The sequence below is a fragment of the Microtus pennsylvanicus genome, chromosome X (genome assembly GCF_037038515.1).
Source record: "Microtus pennsylvanicus isolate mMicPen1 chromosome X, mMicPen1.hap1, whole genome shotgun sequence".
NCBI classification, from domain to species: domain Eukaryota; kingdom Metazoa; phylum Chordata; class Mammalia; order Rodentia; family Cricetidae; genus Microtus; species Microtus pennsylvanicus.
Window position 1 is genome coordinate 107,130,326 of NC_134601.1, and position 12,426 is coordinate 107,142,751.

At 34.7% G+C, this 12,426-nt stretch overlaps 1 protein-coding gene across 1 annotated transcript in view; it reads left to right on the forward strand.

Annotated features, from left to right (window-relative positions):
• Cfap47 (cilia and flagella associated protein 47) overlaps nt 1-12,426 on the forward strand; it is a 316,226-nt gene that overhangs the window by 178,924 nt on the left and 124,876 nt on the right. The window contains 4 exon segments of the mRNA XM_075957827.1: nt 2,692-2,759; nt 4,196-4,341; nt 7,706-7,817; nt 9,206-9,432. Coding sequence (XP_075813942.1) covers nt 2,692-2,759; nt 4,196-4,341; nt 7,706-7,817; nt 9,206-9,432 — 553 coding nt within the window.

The window sequence follows — 12,426 nt, forward strand, 5'->3', positions numbered from 1 at the left end:
ACTCCCTCACACACCTTTCCCCCTCCCCCTCCAGTTCTAAGAGAGGGCAAGATACCCTGCCCTATGTTGGAGGAAGGGCAGCTTTGATTTTATACTCATACTGTGGCAGTAGGAGAGTTCCTAGGCGGGTGGCCTACACGTTCTTCTAGCTGACATGGCCTGTGTTTGCATAGGGGATCTCCCATTATTTTTTAAAGATAACGCACAAATATTCTTGCTGTGGTGGTGCATGCTTTAATCCCAGTATTCCTGAGACAGAGGTAGGTGTATCTTAGTGAGTTCAAGGCTAGCTTGGTCTACAATGTGAGTTTCAGGACAACCAGGGATGTTATACAGAGAAGCCCTGTCTCAAAAAACAAAACAAACAAACAAACAACAAAAAATGATAATATAGTTCTAGATTTTTATATTTTTTAGATTTTGCTTGAATTATAAGTTCTGTCATCATAAATTTTGCTTAAATGGCTTTAAAATAGTTTTCGTATTAACAGTGGAAACTTATACTGTGATATTTTAGAGTCAGATTTCTGTTCAGTGTTGTAGTATCTGAGCATAAGTAACACAAAATCATTTAAAAATGGCCACTGTTACATCCCCACCCCCTTTTAAAGAAACCTATACATATGGAGAATAAAATGAACTCAAAACTTGATTCTCTTATATACCATCTCCTGCTGCACAAAATCCAGATTTGGACTTTATTGGCTACTTGGCTTAAATAGATATTTGCTGTAACATCATCTAATAAAGATCTTGGTAACTCTTGTTCAAAATACTTTGAAGTAGGGTACAAGCTTTAGAGCTACCTTTCAAGCTCAGAAGATAATCAACTCAATGACTTTTTAACAATTTCATATGAGAAGACCTGTTTACCAGAACTGAAAATTAAAATATGTCATTCATCTATATTTCAAAAATAATTTCCATTTCCTCATTCACCAATGAATTAACAAGATGTATTGTTTGATCAAAAATTTGCCTACAATTTATCCTATTTTGATACTATTTTCTCCAAGTTTAGAAAGCTTTCAAAATGCTCCTGATGAAACATCTCTAGCAGGCATCTGTTAATAGCTAGAAAAAAAAGTTAGAAGGCTGTATACCAGTAGTAACAAAAAGACAGGTGAGATACTATTTCATTTCACTTTGGGCTACCAAGACACTAATTTTATAAAAGAATGGTGTTTGTCAATGAATTTCTAGACTTGTGATCATTAAGTATAATAGAATTTTTACAAACCATACAATTTTAACTAAATTATTTTCAGATTTCTCTAATAATCAAAATAATACTTAGTTTCGTAAAATTGTGAGACAGGTTCCTAAGTCCACCATGTTTTCTGTCATTATCATGAGCTGTATATTGATCTTAGCTTATCTAAGTTTAGGAAAAGCTGCTAAGGATGAGGCAGCTTGCAAATTTCTCCAAAGGCTTTTTTATTATTTCTTTCTGACAAAATACACAAAGGAAAGAGATTTGAAGCTCAGATCCATATACTTTTCTACATACTATGATAAAAATTATTGAAAGTCTAGAGATTGCAAATATTAAACAAAATGAACCTTTAGATTGTCTGTAGGTTTTAATCAGTAATTCTGCTTTGATATCCATTATCAAAGAGATGACAGTGGAGCCATATATGAAGAAATAAGATACAATCTCTGCAAGGCTTTTTACTCTGTTTATGAACTGTATTTTACATGGGAAAGTATCTAGCTATTATAACCAGGACAGCTGTAAATTAAAGTATCCAAATGCTTAAATTACACAAAATATTAAAAAAGTTCCTTTCTTTTTAACAAAAGATAGTATAGTACTTAAATTTCCTATCAAATGTGTACTAGTAGAATTAAAGCACAGAATAATTATAAAAGTGGGAAATAACACCAACAAGAATATGTTTCTAAGAAAGTGTTATTTATAATATTCAAATGAAACAAATGTAATGGAAGTATTTATGATAACATGGAAATAAGATTTTGCAGGGTCAAATTTATGTGTCTATCTGTAAATAATAAATATTTCCTGATAGCTTAGTGATCAAGATAATCATAAATACTAACAGAGAGCTAATATGGGTGAAGCTTATGGCTCTGTATTACATGAAACCTATGAAGAGAGACAGTTGTCTCAGATTATGATTTGCTCTATCATTTCTATGACTGAAACTGAAATTTGAAAACTGTTATGTATCCCACATTTATAAAAATGGCACAAACATGGAAATAATTATAGAGATTTTTTCAATGGAAAGGAAATTTGTTTTACAACCTCTTTGGGAGAAAATTTCTGCTTATCCCTGACATGCACCCTATTTTTCTCACTATTTAAAAATTAAAGAGGCCCGTTTCACTAATATTTATAGCTAAGGTTAGATATTTGGTCAAATGGGCCCTTAATCCCAACACTACGGAGACAGAGAGAGGAAGATCTCTATGAATTCTGTGTCATCCTGACTTAAATAGTAAGTTGCAGGCAAGTAAGGCAGTGAGAACCTGTCTAAAAGAAAGGGTAGGAATATGAAAAATTGGATTTCTTTCTTTTCTAATTTTTGAGTTTTTAAAACAAAATAAACACCACATATTATATTATAGATAGCAATAATTACCAAATATCTATAATATTTAATAAAATAAAAAAGTGAAAAATCTTTGGTGTGTAATGTGGATGTTCTTTCCCTCTTCTGACAGTCATAGTATGGATAGTGACTATGGTGCTGATCGGAGTTCTTCCCATGCTGAAAATGGCTTAAGAACCTGTGAGTACCTTGGTGAAAGGTTTATTGCTTTTTTGTTTTTTTAACTTGGATCTGATGTGTTTTGTTTTTTGAGACAGGGTTCTTCTGTCTAACAGTCCTGATTCTTCTGGAACTCACTTTGTGGACCATACTGGCCTCAGATTCATAGAGATCCACCTGCCTCTACCTCCTGAGTGCTGGGATTAAAGGTATGTGCCACCACATCCGATTTGGATCTGATTTTTACGTGAACAAAAAAGGAACTGAGATAATACATCAAGGGAGATTTTGACGATAGAACTACTAGAGATTTCTGGCCAGATGGAGACTGACTAATTGGTTGTCTGTCTTTCCTGTTAAGCACCCTTTTGAGGACTGTGCCCACATCTTTCCTTTTATCCCTATCTTTGCTTCCCCTAGCAAATAGGGAGCATGATTAAATACCTGGTCCTTATGTTGCTTTTGAATTTTATTGAACTCTTTTAACCTATTAGGTACTACGTATTATTAAGTTTGGAATTGTAAAAATACTTTTTTTTTATCTAGTATTATTAAGTAAACACAAGTCTCAAAAAAGATGGGCAAAGTTACACGAAGGTATCTTAAAAGAACTCCAATTTGACTTTCAGAAGATAATCCTTGTGTTGCTGAAAACCCTAATATTTCAAAAGTTTGAATATGTTGTGAAAATTTCTTTTAAAAGATGGGTAGAGTGACAGACAGAAAAACTGTTATAGAAAGTAACACCACAGTTGATCACAATTACAAAGTGTTTGTTCATATAAAATCAGTAAGGTTGGCCTATCATATTACCACATTTTAGTAGAACTTGAGGAATCTATCAACATATTTTAAAACTCCTAACAAAAAATATGAATACTTTTGTGTATCTAGTAATTTCCATCTCGAAGTGTTCATTTTCCTTTGTTATATGAATTGTTTCACAGGTCATAAAAACTGAACATTCAAGAGTGAATATATATATATATATTATACATATATGATATATATATATAATGTGTGTGAATTACATTCATAATACATATGTGTGTGGGAATTAAATTTAAATAGTACCACAGTCTTCTTTCATGAGAGTATTAAGGAATTTTTAATTTCAAGCTTGAGATCAGGGCACCAATAATTTTTATTAAAAAGAAGTATGTATTATCATTTTTTTTCAATACAGGGTTTTTTTGTGTATGTAGATTTGGCTGTCATAAAACTGGCTATGTAGATTGGGCTGGGCCTCAAACTTACAGAGATTTGCCTGCCTCTGCCTCCTGATTGCTGGGATTAAAGGCATGCACCACCATAACCAGGCATGTATTATCTCATAATATGTTATAGTAGTTTCAATATTTTATACATTCTAAAATGTTACTTATTAATTAAAACACTAGTTTGCTTGAATAATACTTATATCATTCATCAACTTTCTCTGTGTCCTTTTTCTTTAGCAATTAAGTCTAACTTTATCAGAGAATTCTTCTGTTCAATGCCTACATTTTTTTTGGGAGCTAAAGGATCTTCAAGCCTGGAGATCTACTATCTTCCCTTTGACATGCATGTCCGCTATTGTGCCATCATCCTGAGCAACAAAGAGGTAAGAACAGAATTGTGCTTTGTGCTTATTCCATTAATGGTTGCTTTCATAATGAAGTAATCACTAAAGTCAATTTAAAGTAAATGGGACTCCAGAATATTCATGTTTCTAATCCTCAATTTCCAAGGCAAAATTCTTTTTCTGAAGAATACCAAAAAATTCCCACGACTTAAACCCAAATTTAAGGTCTCAGCATATGAGAGTTTCATGGCAGCAGAACCTCCAGGACTAGCTTTATCTCAGTTTCTGTGAGTCAAAGATCTGGCCTGTTATGCTTAATCCTCTACTTAAGGTCTATAAAATCTTCAGTGAAGGAATTGACCAAGGCTGGCATCTTCTCCCGGTGTTATCTGACTAAGGATCTGCTTCCAACCTCACAAGCTGCTGATGAAATTCTTTTCTTTGTGTCTGTGCTTTGTGTAGCTCAGTTCTAAAAACCAACAAAGGAGAGACCAGTTTGGGGCAGGCCAGTGGAGAGAAGAAGGGGAAGAGATGGGAGACTACCTCTGAGAGACTAATTATTAGATAATGATCTGAGGAGGAAATTTAGAATTCTCAGGGTATATAGCTACATAGCCATGTATATCATCTGTGTTCAGTATATCTAAGTAATCAATGCTATTCGGAGATAATACTTACCTAGTATCTATAGAATGAATTTCATGTGAAAAACAGTATATTTTAATAATTATAAGATATACTTTAATCTCACATGTAAAATCACCACTGAGAAACTCCCTTGGTTTTTATCTTAATCAGTACCTAGAATTGGAGATTTTATTCTCAGCAATGGAAAGGAAATTTTTCAGGTTCAACAACATTTTTTTCTATATAAAAATGTGTGAAAATAACTGTAGTTATTATTTGTTACCATTGATTGTATTAAATGGTCAAAATACCTTTTAAAATTAATTTATAATTAAAGAAAATTCATTTGGAAGAGTAGAATTACAAAATTATTTTTCTTCCTTGAAGTAGACTACAAGAATATCATCTACCTACATAAATGAATCTAAATTCCTTAAAATATAGTCAAGCATAGTTTGGCATCCTCACTTATTAAAATTTAACTTTGATTATATATACTTGCCAGAAGAAACATTAAGATAAAACAATAATCTTAGAAATGAGTTTCTACCTGTCAGAAAGAGTGCTACAATTTAAAGAGTTTGATGGAATTATTTATAGTTGCCTTTAATTTGTACAGTCAAGTATATTTATAATTATTTTAAAATACACTATATGCTTCACTAGAAATCATGCATGCAAGCAAGCACAAATGGTTTGCTCCTGTTCTTATTGAATGTGACATAACCCACTTCCTATTAAGCTCCACTGTTAATACTGAACTAATTAGGCCTTTATTTGGTAGTTTTCCAGTCATGAAATAAAATCGTTTCTACCAACAGTTTTCAGGAGTACACATTTATTTCACTTTTGTGTGTTTTACTTCAATTTCCAAATGAGATAGGAAATATGTATATCACTTTGAAGATAAGGATAGTTGTACAAATCATCCATGTTCATAAAAACTTCAGCTTACAGGCAGATTCACAACAGTCCTTAAAGCTGTTGCTATTAGATGGCAGAAGACCACAGAACTTTCAAATATAAAATGGAATTGCAAAACTTAGAATGGAAACCATTGCAGAATCAGAACTCAGTCCCTGAGGAATTTCACCCCCTGAATTTGAAAGAACAGGCAGCATACAAACATTACAGATTGCACAGCAACCTGACACATCGATCTGTCTGCATTGTGATTCCCAGCACTTGATTTTATTTTACGTAATGGATTCTGCTATGTTCTCATTCTAGAAGCCAAAAAGCATGGATTGAACTAATTTTCATGAGGAAATTCATAACCTTAGACAGGGATTTTTTTCATTTGAGGTGTGTTTGGCTTTTAATTATAGCCACCTAACACCTATCTTTTCTCCAATTTGCTTATGTTCCAGTATGTCATCGCCTTCCTACGACCACATTTTTTGATTAGAACACACATTTGTTACATGTGTTCTCACAGTCTCCTGCACATGCTGTCATTCCGGTTCTTTTCATACAGTCATTTAAAATTACTACAGAAAATACAAAATATATACTGTTCTTGCCAAACCAAACTAAAGCTTTTTAGCATGTTTATTAAAAGAGACCACTAGAGAAAGAGATAGATTAGAGCTTCCACTTGGATAGTAGCTTTATCAAGAAGTTTTAAAAGCTTGAAAACAAAGAGATTGAATATCTACGTAGGACATAATGTAGGAAGTCTAATGGAATTTTATGACATAGATTAATGAAGAATCATCTGCAGTCAAATAAGCATCAACTAGACTCTGATCAACTTCTGTCCTTCCTGGTAGAGAGAAAGGGAAGAAACCATTGTAAATAAGTATCTGGCTTTTAGGAACATGGGGCAGAGGAGACTTTGTCCTGTATTTACTTCCTTTTAATTGTCTTCTTCTCAAACTAGTCCTGATTTAAATTGGTCATAATACGGAGTGTCATATGCTGATATTCTCTACGTCCAACATAGAGAAGAAGCTACAGTATATTGTCACTTTCTTTTGCCCCCATTTTCAATAACATGACATTCATGTTATGAATATAATGAACTAGGTACCAGTCACCACATACATTTATTCATTTTTCACTATCTTATACATGTGACTGCCTATTTCTGACAAGGCCAATATTTCCCCACTGGGATTTTCTATTGTGTCTTTAGAAGCTCCTTTCTTCCACTTGTTTCCATTTATGCTCTAGGCTTCTAAAGACACCAGTTGTACAGAGAAGGAAAATGAAGCTCAGGGACCTAGTAAACTTCCCTGTGGCTTAATAGCTGTTAGCCAAGCAAAGGACACATGCTCACCATTGTTGATTTCTCTGCATAATGCTGGTGCTCTTACATTTTTCCCACTTTTATTTTATGAAAAATAGATAATATTTAACCTTTTGTACTTTTTTTTATCTAATATCACGTTCTAAAGTACTTTAGATGTTTATATGATCATTTTGAAAATGCACACTTTTAAAACAGTCTCAAGGATGTACATAGTCTGTAATAATGTTGTTAGAGGATAGGAACAAAGTTTATTTCATGTTTGCATGATTATTTTAAGATGGTTTCCTAAGAATGTGTATAAAGTATTTCTAGGACCTCCTTATTCAACCTATGTGATTTCAATCCAAATTTATAGGATGCTGATGTAAAATTCCATGCTTTACTTTTGTCTATATAAAGTAGTACATAGGTTGCTCAGAAAAGCAGGAAAGTTCCTAGAAAGTGTATAGATTTTCACTTTTTCAGACTATTCTTTATATTTTTATGAGAGCTTAAAATTTATTATTATATGCTTATGTTTAGATTGGAGATTTGATATATATTGTAGAAGGAAAAGGTTTAATACCTTTGCCTTCCAATTTCCTTTCAATGAAGCCACCAAGTCCAATTGACTACAGTATTTCTCTAGAAGAAGGTATGTTACAAATGTTTTACTTCATTATACTGACAGATGGTATTATTATTCACATAGTCATGCAAACATCATTAAAGCAGTTTTCCCCAATATGCATTTATATTTTAGAAAGCCTCCTTCTTACTCCATTATGTTTGTTTCAATGAAACAACACCATTTGACTAGTTTAAAATGTAATTGATGACTTCTTTATAAATCTATGGTTTCAGTCTTGAGATTTAGTAAATGAAATATTACTCAATAAATCCTATTGATTTCTGTTTGGAAATCAAATCTCTATATTCTCAAAAAATGATTTTATCATAATCTAGATTTCTATCTGTATTTCTAATTCTTGACTTACAGCACTGAAAGAATTTGGTTGTTAATGAAATGAAGTTTTATTTTTGCCTGAGTTTAAATGGCATCAATTATGTGTTTATTTTTATTCCCCATACCATATCCTTAATCAATGACTTCAATGATTGTAGAAATTAAAAAAAAAAAAACCAACTAAGACTAAGTATGACCTCTGACAGAGTCTTGATTGGAAAGAAAAGGGTTTGAGGGAAATGAGTGGTCATTGATTCTGAAAAATCAAGGAGCCTGCCAACAGGGATAATAATGAGTGTTATAGTTTCTGAGGTTGGTAGGAAGAGTATGATTTTTGTCAGTCCATAATAGCATGTTTTAAGAAATCTCTTCCTCATAGTTAAGATGATTTGCCCATGTAAGATATTTTATTTTTGTTTTTTTTTTCCTTTGTTTGTTTTTTACTTTGATGTCAGATTTGTCCTTGGATACATCCTATAACTGGAGGGTTTTGATCTCTTGTGATAGAATAAGTGGATAGGGGACAAGTACCTTACACCATTAACAATAGAAGAATGTGGCCCAGGTGGCATACATGTTTTATTGTTTTAGGAGTGTGAGAATCTGTCCTATCTTGTCTTTGTAACTGTTACTATTACTACTTTATTGGGATCATAGTATACTAAATTTTTGAGCACATTGATGTTTTTTCTTCTTTTCTATCCCTATTTTTAATTTTACTTTTTAAAATTAAAAACCAATCTTTTTTTTCATTGTGTGTACAAATCTCTGTTCCCTCCTTCCTCTCCTCCCACACCCCACCTTCCCCCTTTTCACCCCTATTTACTCCTCAGATAAAGCACTACTGCAGTAAATATACCCTTAGAAAATATCAATGAGTATCTTCTTTTTTAAGTCTTATTCTTTAATCGGTTATTTAGAATTAGTAATAATGTATTATCCATTTATTTTTCCTCTGCTTAATGAATATCATAACTAGTTGCACTTTTCTGTTTCTAACCTCACAAATTCATGCTTAATCACACTGCTGAGAAAATAAACGTTCATTATATTAACTAACATTTTACATTCTTCAGAATATAATAAGGAAGATCCAGTTCTATATTTGGGCTGCAAACCTCATCAAATCCTTGATATAGACCTTAAAGTACCACTGACTAATGATGCCAAGGAGAAGGCTTTGGCTTTTGCAGCACAGCAACAGATGTCAACTCTTGAGTATGAAAGAAGGGCTATCACTGGCACTCTGGAGAGCAGTACCATTCGTGTGGCCATTGCCCTCCTAGGACTAACCAAGATTGAGGTAGGACTAAAGAAAAACAATGCCATTCACTTGCTTTTTTGAGAAATAAAGAAGCATTTATTTATTTATTCATTCATTTATTTTGTGTACATCTGTGTGTGCATGCACACATTTGAATCTACATGTGCTAGGGCATGCTCATAAAAAGCAGACGAGAATTTGCAGGGATTGGCATTCTGTAGATGGAGCGGCGGGCTGCGTTCATGCCGCCTGGCTCCCGGCCGCCTGGTTAGCTTATTCCCCCGAAATAGCAACACACAAATTATATTCTTTTAAACACTGCCTGGCCCATTAGCTCTAGCCTCTTACTGGCTAACTCTCATATCTTGCTTTAACCCATATCTAATAGTCTGTGTAGCACCACGAAGTGGAATCTTTTTTTTTTCCTTTTTTTTATTGGTAAAAGGAGAATAAAAAAAAAAACAAATTTCCTCCTCCTCCCAGCCTCCCATTTCCCTCCCCCTCCTCCCACTCTTCTCCCCCTCCTCCCACTCTTCACCCCTCCTCCCACCCCTCTCCCCTTCCCCTCACTCCTCTCCCCCTCCCTCTCCAGTCCAAAGAGCAGTCAGGGTTCCCTGCCCTGTGGTAAGTCCTAGGTCCTTCCCCCTCTGTCCATATCTAGGAAGGTGAACATCCAAACTGGCTAGGCTCCCACCAAGCCAGCACATTAAGTAGGATTAAAACCCCGTGCCATTGTCCTTGGATTCTCATCAGCCCTCATTGCTAGCCATGTTCAGAGAGTCTGGATTTATCCCATGCTTTTTCAGTCATAGTCCAGCTGGCCTTGGTGATCTCCCAATAGATCAGCCCCACTGTCTCAGTGGGTGGGTGGGTGCATCCCTCGTGGTCCCGACTTCCTTTCTCATCTTCTCCCTCCTTCTGCTCCTCATTGGGACCTTGGGAGCTCAGTCCAGTGCTCCAGTGTGGGTCTCTGTCTCTATCTCCATCCATCACCAGATGAAGGTTCTAGGATGATATGCAAGATATTCGTCATTATTGCTCTAGGATAGGGTCATTTCAGGTTCCCTATCCTCAGCTGCCCAAGGAACTAACTGGGGACCTCAGCTTGGGCACCTGGGAGCCCCTCTAGGGTCAAGTCTCCTGCCCACCCTAAAGTGGGTCCCTTAACTAAGAATTGTGGTTCCGTGCTCCCCTATCCAACCTTCCTTTATCCCGATCCTCCTGTATCCCCAAGTCCCCCCTCCTTCCCTTCTACCTTTTCTCTCCCCATCTCCCCTTACCCCCATCCTACCCCACCCCCAAGATCCCAATTTTCTCCCCGGCAATTTTGTCTACTTCCCTTATCCAAGAGGACAAGTATATGTTTTTCCTTGGGTTCACCTTCTTACTTAGCTTCTTTAGGTTCACCTATTGTAGACTCCGTGACCCCTATTTATGGCTAGAAACCAATTATGAGTGAGACCCAAAAACACAAAGTGGAATCTTATCGGGAAAGATTCAGCATGTCTGACCTGGCAGCTGGGTCCCTCGCATCTGACCTCACTTCCTTCTACCCAGCATTCTGTTCTGTCTACTCCACCCACCTAATTTTCTGCCCTGTCAAAAGCCAAGGCAGTTTCTTTATTAACCAGTGAAATCGACACAAAACAGACCCACCTACAGTGTTTTCTTTTTACCATGTGGATTCCAAGAATATAGCTCAGGCCGTCAGTCTTGGGGGCCAGTGCCTGTATCTGGTGAGGTATCTCAATGACTCTAATTACTTAAAATTTTGCAGTTCTCTTTTTGTATAATTACAATATTTTTACATAGAAAGTGATGAACATTTTTTTCCTAGGAGGTAGCTCAGTGGTATTTGAAATTCATTTTGTTAAATATAATGGCATTCAGAATAATTTTAATCATCCCAGTGTATTTTTGAATTCCCAATAACTGTCAATTCTGCTGAACATTAGAATATTCTAGGGAACTTAATGAAATAAGAAAGATGTTAAAGATGACTTTGATTTTAAAGCTTTAATAATATTGAAATTATCAAATAGCAAGGATTGGATAGTTTCTTCTTTAATTTACCCCTACTAATTAGAATAAGTTGATGATTCTCTTTGACTAAACCTCATAGTTCTACTGAAAAGTGAATTTTGGGAGCCTTATATACAATGATCACAAAAGCTATTAATGAATAATTGTAGCATGAATAAAAACCCAGAGACAGATATTGGGGTTCGAGCTGAAAGATCAGAGAAGCAAAGCAGCCAAGCCACTAGAGAGCTCTTATATCTATGAAATTTTCAGACTGAAAAGAGCAAGTTTCTGTCTCCACCTGTCTTATATTCCTCTCTAGTGCTAGTATTAAAGGTGTTCACCATGACCATCCAGCGTCTATGGCTAACTAGTGTGTTTGCTAGAATTAAAGGTTTTTGCCACCACTGCCTGGCCTATATGGCTGACTAGTGTGTCTAGCTTGGCACTCTGATTTTAGGAAAGATATATTTGTTAGCTCATAAACAAAATATCACTATAAGTGATCATTTTTAAACTACAAGCCTATCATGAGAAAATCTCTTTTCTTTTTAATCTTTTAAAATTTGTTTTTCGACCATTATTTCTCAAAATAATTTATTTAAAAATTCTTAATAGAATTTGTCTATGGCAGTTTTTTTTCCTTTAGTTGTGAGTTATGTTTCATATGAGATTGACATTGACATTTGTTTATTATTCCTTTCAAATTGTAAATTTCTAGAAATCTAAAAGTTTTTTTTTTTTAAATTTTTATCTCTCTTGATATCAAACACATAATATCTATTCTGAGGTAAACAGTGTTACTTGTACCTTGCTTCACTTCCACTGTTAAAGCTACTGTGCAGTTTTCATAAGGACAGCATTGTGTTTAGAGGATGATTGAATGGGAATATGTTGTAACCCACATTTTATGAATAATGGCTATAGATTTTAAAAAATACAAAATTTAGATATGAAGGCGATTTGATCTGGATATGCCCAAAGGTCTGATCCTCATTGTTTTTATGTAGT